The 13,375-nt window shown below is 39.9% G+C and overlaps 1 protein-coding gene across 12 annotated transcripts in view; it reads right to left on the reverse strand.

Moving 5' to 3' along the window:
• Positions 1 to 6,271: 6,271 nt before the first annotated feature.
• SLC16A12 (solute carrier family 16 member 12) overlaps positions 6,272 to 13,375 on the reverse strand; it is a 74,756-nt gene continuing 67,652 nt past the window's right edge. For all 12 annotated transcript variants that reach the window (XM_027596687.1, XM_027596690.2, XM_027596686.1 and 9 more), the window contains 2 exons: positions 12,118 to 12,377; positions 6,272 to 8,960 (listed from right to left, as the gene is read on the reverse strand). In XM_027596687.1, coding sequence (XP_027452488.1) covers positions 8,686 to 8,960; positions 12,118 to 12,377 — 535 coding nt within the window. In that variant the 3' untranslated portion in view covers positions 6,272 to 8,685. The remainder of the gene's footprint in view (positions 8,961 to 12,117; positions 12,378 to 13,375) is intronic.

Here is a 13,375-nt window from a genome sequence, read left to right on the forward strand (position 1 = left end):
AGCTACAAGGATTATATTGTCGGAGGGTCCCATCTGCTATATACTAACGTCCATCATTGCATTTGCATTGAGGCCCTTCTTCCCAGCATGGCAGGGACACTAACTCAGGCCCTGACCTGGGAGATGTACAACTCCTTTGACAGGTGACCTAGGCTCAAGGATTCCCCATCAGCCTTGCCAAATTTTACTTAAAACTATACTGTACTTTTGGGCACCTGGCTGGCTCAGTCGGTGGAGCATGTGACTCAACTTCAGGGTCGTAAGTTTGAGCCTCATGTTGGGTTATAAATATTACTTAAAAATAAAAACTTAAAAAAATACTATACTGAATTCTAAGATGCTTCCATCCAACTTTTCTCCTTCTCTCTCTCCTGCACTTGGAGTCAGACTTGAATCTCATGGCTTTCCGAGCCTCTCTTTGCTCCAGTCCATTTTCTCTCACAGATGTTTCCCTAATAAGTTTTTTTTTTTTTTTTAAGATTTTATTTATTTGATAGAGAGAGAGACAGCGAGAAAGGAAACACAAGCAGGGGGAGCGGGAGAGGGGGAAGCAGGCTTCCCGCTGAGCAGGGAGCCTGACCCCAGGACTCTGGGATCATGACCTGAGCTGAAGGCAGATGCTTAACGACTGAGCCACCCAGGTGCCCCAGAGCTATTTTATATTTAATGGCCAACCTTTTATCATGTAGCTTTCTGCTCTGACACTTCCTCCTCTCCTCTTCCCGACTTCTCTCCCAGGAGGAAGATTCTTGTGTCTCTCCAATTCTCTTCTTAGCCAAGGTTCTCTGAATCACTGAGATGTGCTTTCTTCTCTGTAGCTTCCTCTTTTCCTGTGATTAAGTCATATACACCTCATCTGACCCCAAACAAAACTCCCACTTTCTCTGGTAGTTTCATATTTACTAAAATAAATTTTTCATTAAGCATTTTGTTGTATTTCACTATAAGTGAATTAAAAAACAGCACCTAATTGCTAGAAACATGCACAGAAATGCCACGTATGTATTCCCATATTTGCTCTGAACCTAGAAGTCTCTATAAGTGATGAACTAGAATTCTCAAGATCTCCTTTCAAGGTGGCACCTAGGCAGAATAAACAATGAAATAATGAAGGTGAGATGTGTAAGCTTTGGGAAAGCCATATCTCATGAGAGGACAGATGTGCCTCACGGATAAACTCTGAAGGACAAGCATGGATTGGTGTCACTTGAACACTGAAGACAACACAGTGGCCTTTCCCTCAAAAAAAGCCATTTCTGTCTAAGCTGCTTACACTCCTACAACCAGGGTAAAAGGGGGTGAAGGTAAAGAAAGAAAGAGATGAACATGCAAGAGTTCAGAAGTCAGCCTATAGAGGAGTTCCCTCTCTTCATATCTCTAACCAGCAGTTTGGAGCAAAGCCCTAAGGAAAAGGGAATGCTAATTTAGCGACATCTGTAGATGCTGGTGACATATGAATAACCATAGCTAACTCCTACACAGAATACACTACGTAGCAGGTACTGTTCTAAGTACATTTTATGTATTAAACTTACAAAATCCACACAAAATCCCTATAATCAGTTTTATTCTTTCCTTTGCATATGAATAAACCGAAATTTGGAGAAATTAAGTAAGCCCAAGATCACATAGCTAAGAAGTGGAAAAGGGACTCAAACCCTAGATGTTTGGTTCTAGAATCTAACATTTGACCACCATACAGCATTTTCGAAATAGTATTAAAATTTGGAATGAGGGAAGATAGGACCAATCTTTACAGAGACTGTAGGACAATGCTACAGAGGATCACACCAAGCTCAGACATTTTACAATCATAGGTCACCCAACACTGTTTTACATAGGGTCCCAAAACTCCCAGAAGGAATTATGAAAAAGAACTAGTTGTCCTCATTAACTGCCTTTGATACTGGGGTTAAAAGGTGCTCTGAAACCACGGGGGGCTGGAAGAGAAGGAAACAACAAACTTCCGTGTTTATTCTAAGACTGGCCTTGTCCAATTGAACTATAATTGGAGTCGTCACCAAATTTTGGGAGGTGGTCTCACTAATTCCAGCAGATGGCAGTGCTGTATAACACGTCAATTTAAAACAAAGCAAAACAAAACAAAACTTCCTGAAGCTCTGGACTCTTTAAGAGAGAAAACTCACAAATGATTCTTTTTTTGTTTTTTTAAAATTTTTATTTATTTAATCTCTACACCCAACGTGGGGCTCAAACTCACAACCCAAGATCAAAAGTTTGCATGCTCTTCCAACTGAGCCAGCCAGGCACCCCTAAATGGTTCCCTTTTAGAGTTGAGAAGTAAATATTGAAGTATAGCCCCATTCCCTGAAAATTTCTGTTTTCAATTTAGAGACACCAAATGCAACCCCAAATCTCAGCAATATCCAAAGTCCCAAACACCCTTATGGATCCCCTCATCAGAACATTTATTTGTGTTAACTAGTGTTTAGTGCTCCCCCATTGGCCTTGGGTATCTGCTGGAGCCTCAGGTAGCCACATAAAGTGGCTGCCCCACACCCCTTTCCCCTACTCCCAGCTTCTTACCCTAAAAAGAGTACAGGATGATTCCAGCCCATTCAGCCCAGTACCTGAGTTCCTTGGAATGGCCTCAAATTTCTCCAGCACTTAAAGAATTCTTCCTCTCCTAACCTCCATAGTATGCAGTGCCCCTAGCTTCAGGTCAGCATTTAACAACTTCATGGTATTGTTCTCATGGTGATGGTTTCCATTTACCAATTAGGCAATTAACTTGAATTCATGGAAGGTGTGCTGTCTGTGTTTTTAATTTCCTACCATAAAAACACGATATCAGATTCTGATGAGGTGCTTAATAGTCATTAATTGATTAAACCCTCTCACCAACTCTGAAAAATGTTTGCCAGCATGCTAATTTTCAGTAATTTTCAGTTTGAGGCCAGCCACAGCACTGTGCAAAAGACTCCAGGCAGGGATTTCAGCTCCTGACCAAATAGGGGTGTAGTTTTCCTGTAAAGGAAAAGCAGCTTGTGTGGTACCTGTACCTGAAATCCCATCTTGTCATGCGTGAGGCACAGGTGCTCCACCTTTTCCTAATGTCCCAGGGCTCCTTGTGTAAGCCCCCACCCCTAGGCCTTCTACTCAATTTGAATAAAACAGAGCTTTCTAATTAAGCCTGTTTGGGTTGAACACAGTCATATCATTTTTACTTTCAGGCCTCAATCAAAAGTTTTAGTTATTTCCTGTATCTCTACCAACTCTTCTCTTTGCTACCTTTATTTGCTTTTCCAAACCTGTCCCATGATACTCAGTGCTCTGGAGCTCCTACTATTCATGGGACACTTCTCACCAGGTGTCTTATTTAGACTCACAAATTGTAAATATCTAACACATTGTATCCATTCTGGGTGCAAGAGCAACTTCAAGCAGACCTAACCCTTCAATCAGCCCCAGTCCTGCTGTGTTACAATTCTCATTAGCAGTTTTTCTATTCATTCTTTTTTTTTATTCATTTACTCACCAAGTTAATTATTGAGTGCCTACTATATTTTAGGCACTGGACTGACTGGTGAGTAGTCAGTCAGTATGATCCCTAGCCTCAGAAAGCTTGTGGTTTTGTGGAGGAGATGACATCTTAAAATAAACACACAAGTGAATATTAATTATAATTAAAATATATTCTTTAAAGGAAAAAAACAGAGTGTTATGAGATTGTAATGTGGGTGGTGATAGTGGGGATATATAGTTTAGATGGGGCAGTGGTTAAAGATGGGCTTTCTAGAAAGTGACATTTAAACTGTGCCCCAAAAGTTGAGAAATGAGCACACTGAAGGATCAAAATGACCTGGGGAACCTATAGAGAAGGGCACTGCAGTATAACGGGCAGCAAGAGTGCAGCCCAACGTGAGGTTTGGAAGTTAGGCAGGGGCTACACCCTGCTTGCTCTTGTAGACCATATTCCAGTACTGAATGCTCATACCAGACCTGTAACTTGTGATTCTAAAATAGGCTCTCCTCTCCCCTGTTGAACTTTGAAACCAGAGTCAGATGTCCAAATTCTTCCCTCTGCTTGAGCAGGGATTGGCAAATGTAGACCCAGAGGCTTTCAGAGTCTGCTGGAATCTCAGGTAACCACATACCCCTTTCCCTCATTCCTATCTTCTTCCCCACCCTGAACCACACCGACTCTGCTCAGGACCCAGTTGTAGAAACAAGCTCTCTGGGACCGAGAATATGTCTTCACCATTGCTAGGACTGGGGCCTCTAATTCTTCCATCATTGTGTCAGTGGGAAAAAAACCTAACTTACCATCACAAAAGAAACAATTTTATGGGAAAACTGAAAGGATCATATTTTAAAATGTTAACTTTAATGCTTTTTAATGTCAATTCAAATCTTAAGTTGATCACACATTAACTCCTTAAAAATAAAATGCTTTTTATTTAATTTTAGATCAGTCCTACGTCCAGACTCCTCAGAGGCCTCTGATGGTTAAATAATTAAGAATAATAATGAATGTAATAATCATAACTCTTTTCTAAAATTAAAAGCACTTTTCACTTATTTGACACTTCCTTAAGCTACAGGAAGATAGATCACATCAGGGCTGGGGAGAGAAGAAGAGTTTTAACCTGTAATTCAGACACCCAAAGTCCAGAAAGAAAGGGGACCCAATCAGCTTCGTAATGATGTGGTTCATTAACAGGTGATACCAACCACCCATACCCTCTGCTTGCATGAATAAATTATTCTTGCCAGGTTCAGTTATTCCTTGACAGCTGAAGGAAGACATGTCCTGTCAGCATGTTGATATATTTCAAACAGCTTCATCATGGGGGAGGGTAAAGGGCAGATAATTGTAGATGCTATGGGATGGTTAGGTCAAGTTCATTTTACTGTTCTATTTTTGTACATGTTTGAAAATTTCCATAATAAAATGTTTTAAATGTCAGTCTTTTTACTGTGTTTAGCATTTCCAGATCCCTCTACCAAATATTTCTCTGTGTTATGGGACAAAACCCCAGGCATGTCTCACTGGAAGCTGCTCTGGAAACAGGTATAAAAATCTATTGTTTGGGGCGCCTGGGGACTCAGTCGGTTAAGCGTCCGCCTTCAAGCTCAGGTCGTGATCCCGAGGTCCTGGGATCCAGCCCCGCGTTGGGCTCCCTGCTCAGCGGAGAGTCTGCTTCTCCTTCTCCCTTTGCCCCCCTCCCCACTTGTGCTCGCTCTCTCTCTCTTAAATAAATACATAAAATCCTTTAAAAAATCTTTAAAAATTTATTGTTTGGTGGAGTCGGAAAAAAATAAAGACTCGAACTTTGAAGTATGAGACGAGAAACACAGATATCTACCTTGAGTTCACACTACTTCAGTACAATAAACAGTTTCAGAATTAGACCCATTGAGACCAGGAAGGTGAGTACCAGATAGACATGACTATCTTTGTCATGACTGGGCAATGGTGCAGGCACTTAAGGAAGAATTCAACTCCTGACTGAGAAAACATGATTCTGGTAATGCAGAAGATAGAACTCTCTTTTGGGACAAAGTATGCTTCCCAACCTTCTCTCTGCTACACATGCATAAATGCTCCCAAAGAGAGGCCTGGATCAATAAACAGCAAATTAAATCACTTAGCCCGGAAGTAGTGGTCTTGATAGGACCAAACTCTTGGGAAAATTCTTGGAAATCTCTGTTCTAGAATCTTTCCATCTACACGAATTGGGAGAGTAAATCATAATCCAAAGGATGTTATCTTCCCAAAGGAGGGCCAGTTTCCAAATGGTTTTTTGAACCCACATAAAAAGAAAACCCAAGTAGGCACAAAGGGAAGGTGCCCCAGTTTTCACATCTATCAAATGGTGATAATATAGGTTATTATGGGAATTAAATAAGACAATGCATAGGAAGTGCTTAGCACAGTAGCTAATACATTGGAAGTATTCAATGAATGGGTTTGGCTTTTGTAAATTATTTGATTGTTTACCACATCTTTGTTTATTTTTTTTAAAGATTTTATTTATTCATTTGACAGAGAGAGAGAGAGACAAGCAGGGGGAGAAGCAGAGGGAGAGGGAGAGGGAGAAGCAGACTCTCCGTGGAGCAGGGAGCCCGCTTACGGGGCTCGATCCCAGGACCTGGAGATCATGACCTGAGCCGAAGGCAGATGCTTAACCATCTGAGCCACCCAGGAGCCCCTGTTTACCACATCTTTGTATGCTAGCTACATTTTAGCATAATTCAGACAAGCCCACTCACCATTCAATCCAAACCCCCTGTACAGGGAAAAATGTTTTTCCAAACACAAATATAAACTCACTTTATTATAATGCTTTTGAAATAAGAAAATATTAGCATAAATATCTGATCTATTAGTAAAATCACAATCTGAAAAAAAGGCCCAATGGTAAATTTGTATCTATAGAAATTAGTTTCTTTGCTTTTCTAGTCAGTCAATTTCAAAGTAGAACTTGCAGTGATATAAAGTAATATTTAAGATGTAGAATCATCACACCACAATTTTGTTCTTGATTCTGCAAAATGCATCATTCTTACAAATTCCTCCCTTTTGAAATAAACAGTAGAGGCACATGGAACCTTAACAGTAAAATTTTGTGAAGTTGACAATGGTAGACTCTAAGATCTACATTTTCCCTGCTGGTTTTCTAAAAATGCTGCTCCAAAAGGGAAAGTAAAATATAAATTTATGCATGTATAAAGTAAAAATATCCAAAATATTTTATATAAATTTTTAAAAGCTCTGGTTTCTATACCCATTTTTCATGAATACTTATAATACTTTAGAGAAATTATATTGCAGAGCTGGATAAACAAAATTTTACTGTGATCACTAGGAAAAATATGTATAAGAATATTTATAACTATATTTCAAAAAATCTTTAGGCTTGAAGATTCAAGAAATGACATTCAGTGTAAAGTGCTGTTCCAAACACACATAAGTTCATTTTTAACTTTGACTTTTTACAGATATTTTCCAAATATTGTTTTAAAATTGCAAGTGACAAAGTAAATGGGTTTAAACTAAAGTCTTAAACTAAGTAAAAAGATAACAGGCAACATTCAAATTTATCTTTGGAAAAGAACTATGAAATACTACAGCTTTCTTCCATTAAATCAAGTCAGTATTTCATTCTGAAAGCAATGTATTAATATGTAACTTTATGAAATAATCCAGTTATAGGCAAAGACTCTTGTTATACATGCTTAGTCAACCCAGGATCTTCTTCAGTGCTGGTGTTTGTGAGGCCTCTTGAGGGGACAGTGGGTTAAATGGCTTTCGGGGTCAAAATATTTCTTTGAGGTTCAGATTTAAAATTTTTCAATAGTTAAAATCCCCTTTCAATTGTGTAATTTGCTCCTAATTTATAGGTATGACATGATTTGGGGATGCAGCGCTATCATTCTGCAGATTTAAAGTGGTTGGAGACAAGCTGGGGGATCTGGCCTTTCTCTTCTCTCCCGTGTTCTCCCTCTGGAAAGTCAGAAATTATTCCAAACTACAGGAAAACAGAGTACTTGAGAATGAGTAAACTATTCTAATCCAATGAGTGTAGGTATGTGAGAGAGTTCTATGAACTGTAAAGTATCACACCGTTAGTCTTCTTAACCTTCTCTTCTCTCTCCCCTGACCAAAGCTCTAATTAATGAGAGTGCTCTGATGCTGAGCTGAACCCCTGAAGCCTTCTCACTCAGCTGAAGAGGCCCATCAAGTTTCTAATGATTATCCATAAAGAGATCAAGAGCAGTGGACACTGGAACAAGAATTAACACAGGGAGAAAGGAATCTCACCTTTAGAATATTTTTCAGGCTAACCTCCCAAGTTCTGTTTTGGGTAATGATGAACCTAAATGTCTGATCTGAAAAGAAAACTCCCATCAGAGACCTGCTGATTCAAGAATTCAATTCCTGCCCAGTTGGAATACTGCCAACATTTTTCAGTTCCTAGCAGGAATGTGTATACAATTCAAATAAAAGCTTTGTTTCTAATGAAAAAAAAAGAGAAGGAAGTGTTGGTATTAACATTTCAGGTAAGATTTAGAAATCACACTTGTGACTTGGTGTATTCGGTTAAATTCAGCATTATATGTGATAGGAACAGCAGTGAGTGCCTGATCAGAGGGGAGGGGCTCAGCCTTAGGAAGAAAGCTTTCAGTGGAGTTGGAAGGTGAAGATGCCAAACCTTTCTCATAGTGGAGTTTCTCATTAGGGTTTTACATGGAGTTGTGGAAGAATGCTTTAGATTTCTCAAAAGGCAGTGATTAATACAGACCCCTTTCTCCAGAAAAGCATAAAGTAAACAAATCTACATGTCACTGTTTCTGTTTACATTCTGAGGGAGTAAGATGGAGGGGCAGAGAGTTTGCAACAAAGCTTCCCAATGTCATCTGCTTTGGTCCTGCTTTGAAATTACCCCTAATTAACAGCTAATTATAGCAGCAGTGTCCTAACATTCTCCATAGAGCAATGCTCATTGCCTGAAAGATAGTTCAATTGTGAGTACAAATCCCAAATGAGGAAACTCTGAGCCAGTCCTGCTTGCTTTGTTGCTATTTTCCCCTATAAACATGTTAATAAAACAATAATAATAATTTCCTTGGAAGGCAATGCTTCTGCCAAAATTAAACGCTTCTGAGACATGTACAATCCCATGGTGCCCCCTCTCTCAGCCCTGAAGATTCCCAGGCTCAAGCCACTGGCCGTGTGGGGCTGTAACGAGGCACTGTTAGAGCCACAGATTGCTCATCTTTGTGATCTAACTCTCTTGCTACAGAGTAAGCCACCGATCCATTGGTCCATAGCTGCAGCTTAGGGTCAGATTCTTTGGCAAGGAACCACAGCTGGGTTTTTCTCATCTTCTTTACAAGTCTAGCGAAGCCAAGCAACACAGAGCTCAGTATCATTGAAAACCCACAGAGAAGAAATGCCGCGGTATAGCTCCCAGTCATGTCAACAAGCCGTCCTGTAACAAGCAACAGCAAAATTACATTGTTGAGTGGAAAATCCAATTACGTACCAACTCCCAAATCTAATAATTTCTAAGGCTAATAAACAATAGATTGCCAGTGCCACCATTGTAATTTTGACACAAAAAGCAGATCTAAAAATGTTGTGCAGCAACTGAAAAACGCATTGTTTCCTAGGAAAACTCCTAAAATGGATTGTTGTTCTGTAAAGTACTTGGACAAGTGTCCTGTTCTTAGTAATCACACAACCAATATTATTATCAATACCAGCAAATGTGGAAGAAAAGATAAAAATAGTGTCTTTCAAAGTACTGATGTTGGGATATTTATGTCTGCTGTCAAGAGAGTATAATTGTCCTGAATGTTAGCAGTATTCCCAGTACCCATGTACTGTCTATCTGGAGTAATATAACATGCTTCTGGATAAAGCAGAATTCAAATTTTCAGCTGGAAACAGTCTCTGCACCTGCTGCAGTTTGAAAATCAGAACCTCGGGCCATTGTAGAAGTTGCCGATGTAAAACTTCACTAGGTATCATTTTGCAATCATGGCCTTTCCCCTCTTTATTTCTCCTTGCAACAAATTAATCTCAATAGCTATTCCAGCTCTAAATTTTGAGGAGAACCAGGGCATATGATATGCAAAACATAGGCCACAATGATCAGAAAATCAACGGGGTCAAATTAGACCTTGGTAGGCAATTATGTTGGGATTAAAAAGTTTTTTAAAAACTCCTCTAAATTGGGGTGCCTGGGTGGCTCAGTTGGTTGAACATCCGACTCTTGGTTTCGGCTTAGGTCACAATCTCAGGGTCATGAGATCAAGCCCCACATCAGGCTCTGCACTCAGTGAGGAGTCTGCTTGAAGATTCTGTCCCCCTCCCCCTCCCCCTACTTTCTCTCTCTCTCTCTCTCAAATAAATAAAATAAATCCTTTAAAAAATTCCTCTAAACTTAAATCCATGGAAAAGTATATGATTTTTTCCTTTCATCCACTTCAATTCGTTAGTCAAAAATGGTATGGAGAAATTGTTATAAGCCCCACAAAGTTTCCTGCAATCCAAACTATTCTGAAATATTTTAACTATTGTGTGACTTACTTATGCATTTCTGTAGCACCAAACAGAAGAGACTGAATAGAGAGTTGTCATTTTAAAGGTAATTAAATAAGAGAAGTATTACAGTAAGAACCTCACACCCTAATCCTCCAATGCCTGGCAACAGGTACAATGTCTGATTTGCCAAAGTAAGGCCATGGCTTGAAAAAAGATCCAGGAATCCCAATTTCATTGATGCACTATGACTTTTTAACAGAATTAGAGAATTACACTGCTCCTAAAGGTTGGTAAACACAAAAATTGGCTATTGAGGAAGAATGTGGGGACGTTTTGGGGGCAGTTTCCCAAAATGAAGCACTAAACATGTAGTCCTATATTACCGAATTTAAACTGACCAGGATTTTTTATCCACAACCACAAAGCAACCACAGTTTCCCCTAGTTTGCTGCTTTAGCAATCACTAGAATTCTAAACTGTTTATTTACAACATCAGCTAAAGAAGAAATCCTGCCTTCTTCAAAAATTCCCTTCCTTTCCTCTAAGCAAATGTTTGGCTCATTTCTTTTTTTCCTATCTTCAGGGACCTTCACTCTCTTGGTTTTAGTTTAGGCAGGTAATAATCAGAACCAATTATTCTCAGGGCACCTGGGTGGCTCAGTCAGTTAAGGGGCTGCCTTTGGCTCAGGTCATGATCCAGGAGTCGTAGGATCAAGCCCTGCATCGGGTTCCCTGCTCAGTGGGGAGTCTGCTTCTCCCTCTGCCCTTCACCCTGCTCTTGGGCTCGCGCACTCTCTCTCAAACAAATAAATGAAATCTTAAACAAAAAAAGAACCAATTATTCTCCATTTTTAGTGTGCATGAGCATCACAAGAAGGCTGGTTCAGAATGTACATTCCTGGAAAGATTCAGATCGACAAGGGAAGATCAAGGAATCTGCATTTTGTAACAAGGGCCCCAGGGGGTTTTGATGCAGGGGGGTCCCAGGACCTCCATTTTGAGAGACACTGGTCTAGACCACATACTCTAAGAAGGAGGGAGGGACTCTGACCTGTTTGCTGCTATAGTAGCACCAAAAGTAATGTTGATGCACACAAACAATAAATGGTTGTCAAATTACTTGTTTAATCACGCTTTCAATTTCTATAGCGTTTGACAGTTTACCAAACATTCTAGATGCTTTATCTGATGATCCCCAAATCTTTAAATCCAAATCTGGCCTCACTCTAAAGCTTAGATTTCATCCTTAAACAGCTCTGTTGGACATTTTATTAGGTATTTCAGATATCTGAACATTTCTAAACTTTTAATTCATTATTTTTTCTGGCAAAGGTACTTTTTCCAATTTCCATATTTCTTCCAACCATGCCATTATTTTCTAGGTTATCTTTGCATTTTCCCCTCCTTCACCCCCACATGCTAAATTCAGTTGATATTTTTTCCAAAACTTCCTCTTTGCCCCCAGAGCTCATTTCCATTTTGCTGAAGCGGCCCTAGTTCAGGACTTTATCAGTTTGCTCCTGAACTATTAGAATGGAATCCTAAATGCTTCTCCCCTAAAGTACCAGATCAATTGCTAGGTTCCATTTTCTAAGATATACTCTTTGCCATATTACCCCTTTGCACAAAAACTATAATACTATCCATAGTCTCTGAAGAATATAGGGCCCGTTTGCCTTCTTTGCCTGGCCCTCAAGACACTGACTATGACACATTCGCTTACCATTTCAGCCTCCCTACCTACTATCCCCAAGTGGAATCCTGTACTTCCTCTAGACTTCCCTCTGCGTGTGCCTGACTTATTTATAAGTTTTGAACAGCTGCTCCATTCCATTGCTCCCATCATTAGTGTGGAATGGAATCAGGACCCTAATTTCGGATTTTTTCTTGCCAAGCAGGCTAAGGTCCCCATTGGCTGGAAGAAAATGATAAAACCAGGATATAAGTAAGACCATGATTTTTTGATGGCTCTTGAATCCCTTTCTCTTTCACTCTTCCCAACTTAACTTCCAATCCTCATTGTCTATGTGTGAGTTCACTGTTTTCACATCAGTATGAAAAACAGAAGCAATGATTGGGGGATCTCTCTGGAAACCTACCTGCGATGGGTGGGCTCACCAGGTATGGCACTGCATGAAGGAAGTATACCACACCGAGCGCTGAAGACAAAGAAGTGGTCCCCACTATTTCTGCAGTCACTACGGGGATCAGAGTCACATAGGCACCATCGAAGTAGCCAAAGGTACAAGAGAAAGGCACGAGCAGGGGAAGACTTCGAAGCATTGGGAGGCAGAGATAGCAGAGCCCATCTAGTCCCACGGCAAAGAGGTAGCAGACATACCGGTAATTCTTCAGGCACCTGTGGATTTGAAGATCAAGAATGAGTGCAGTATGCGCGGGTTCTATCAAAGAGCTTTAGAACCATGGCCGCAATAAGCAATAAGCATTACCATTACTCATAGAGGCTTCCCATGGTGCATTATTTATGTTGTCTGCCTATCTTTCTTCTGGTATATGAAAACACAAGAATTCATCTTCCCAGGAAACACGGTGTGGCAGAAAATAATATACGCTCTGAAGTTAGAAAGATGGAAGTTTGAATCTAGCTCTATCACCTACTAACTGCTTACCTCTAATCTCAATTTCTTTATAAAATGGGAATGTTACCTATCTTGTAGGGTTACCCTAAGGATAGTTATAAAATAACATGTACAGTATCAGGAGACTAACTAATTTTCTAGCAGTCTATTGGATGCTTTCAGATAGGTCATCCACTGGTATCTGGTACATCATATATGCTCAAAACCCCAAGGTATATAAGGGAGAAGCTAGAATATGAAGACATTAAAATGATTTGCCAGAGATTATGAAGGTCTTATACTAGGACTAAGTCTTATTTTGAGCCCTCCCTGGTGGTACTTCCATTCCACTTTCCCTCTATAGCTCCAAACTCATCATTGATAGCAAATGGCACTGATACCATCATTATTTCAAAGACTCAGTATAATATCAGCACCAGCAGTTTATGCTTTACAAACAGTTTTCAACCTACCGTCTCCTTTGAGTCTCACAAAATGCTAAGAGGTTAATAGAAAAATAGGGCACTGGCCTGTTTTGCAGATGAAGACCCTTAAGGATCTGAGGGTTAGTGATTTCCCCTAGGTCACAGGGATAATAAGAGGCAGAGTCAGCACAAGTACTTAGGTCTTGTATATCTCTGACTAGATATGCCTCTATCAAACCTACACTGGGCTACTTCTTGTTGAGTTGATTGTCAAGAAAGATACCCCTGCTCTCCGCTCTTTTCCTTAACCATTGCATTTTTGGAATTAATTTTAAATATTCATAGCACTGGAG

This window comes from Zalophus californianus, chromosome 15, assembly GCF_009762305.2.
Source record: "Zalophus californianus isolate mZalCal1 chromosome 15, mZalCal1.pri.v2, whole genome shotgun sequence".
In the NCBI taxonomy this organism is placed as follows: Eukaryota; Metazoa; Chordata; class Mammalia; order Carnivora; family Otariidae; genus Zalophus; species Zalophus californianus.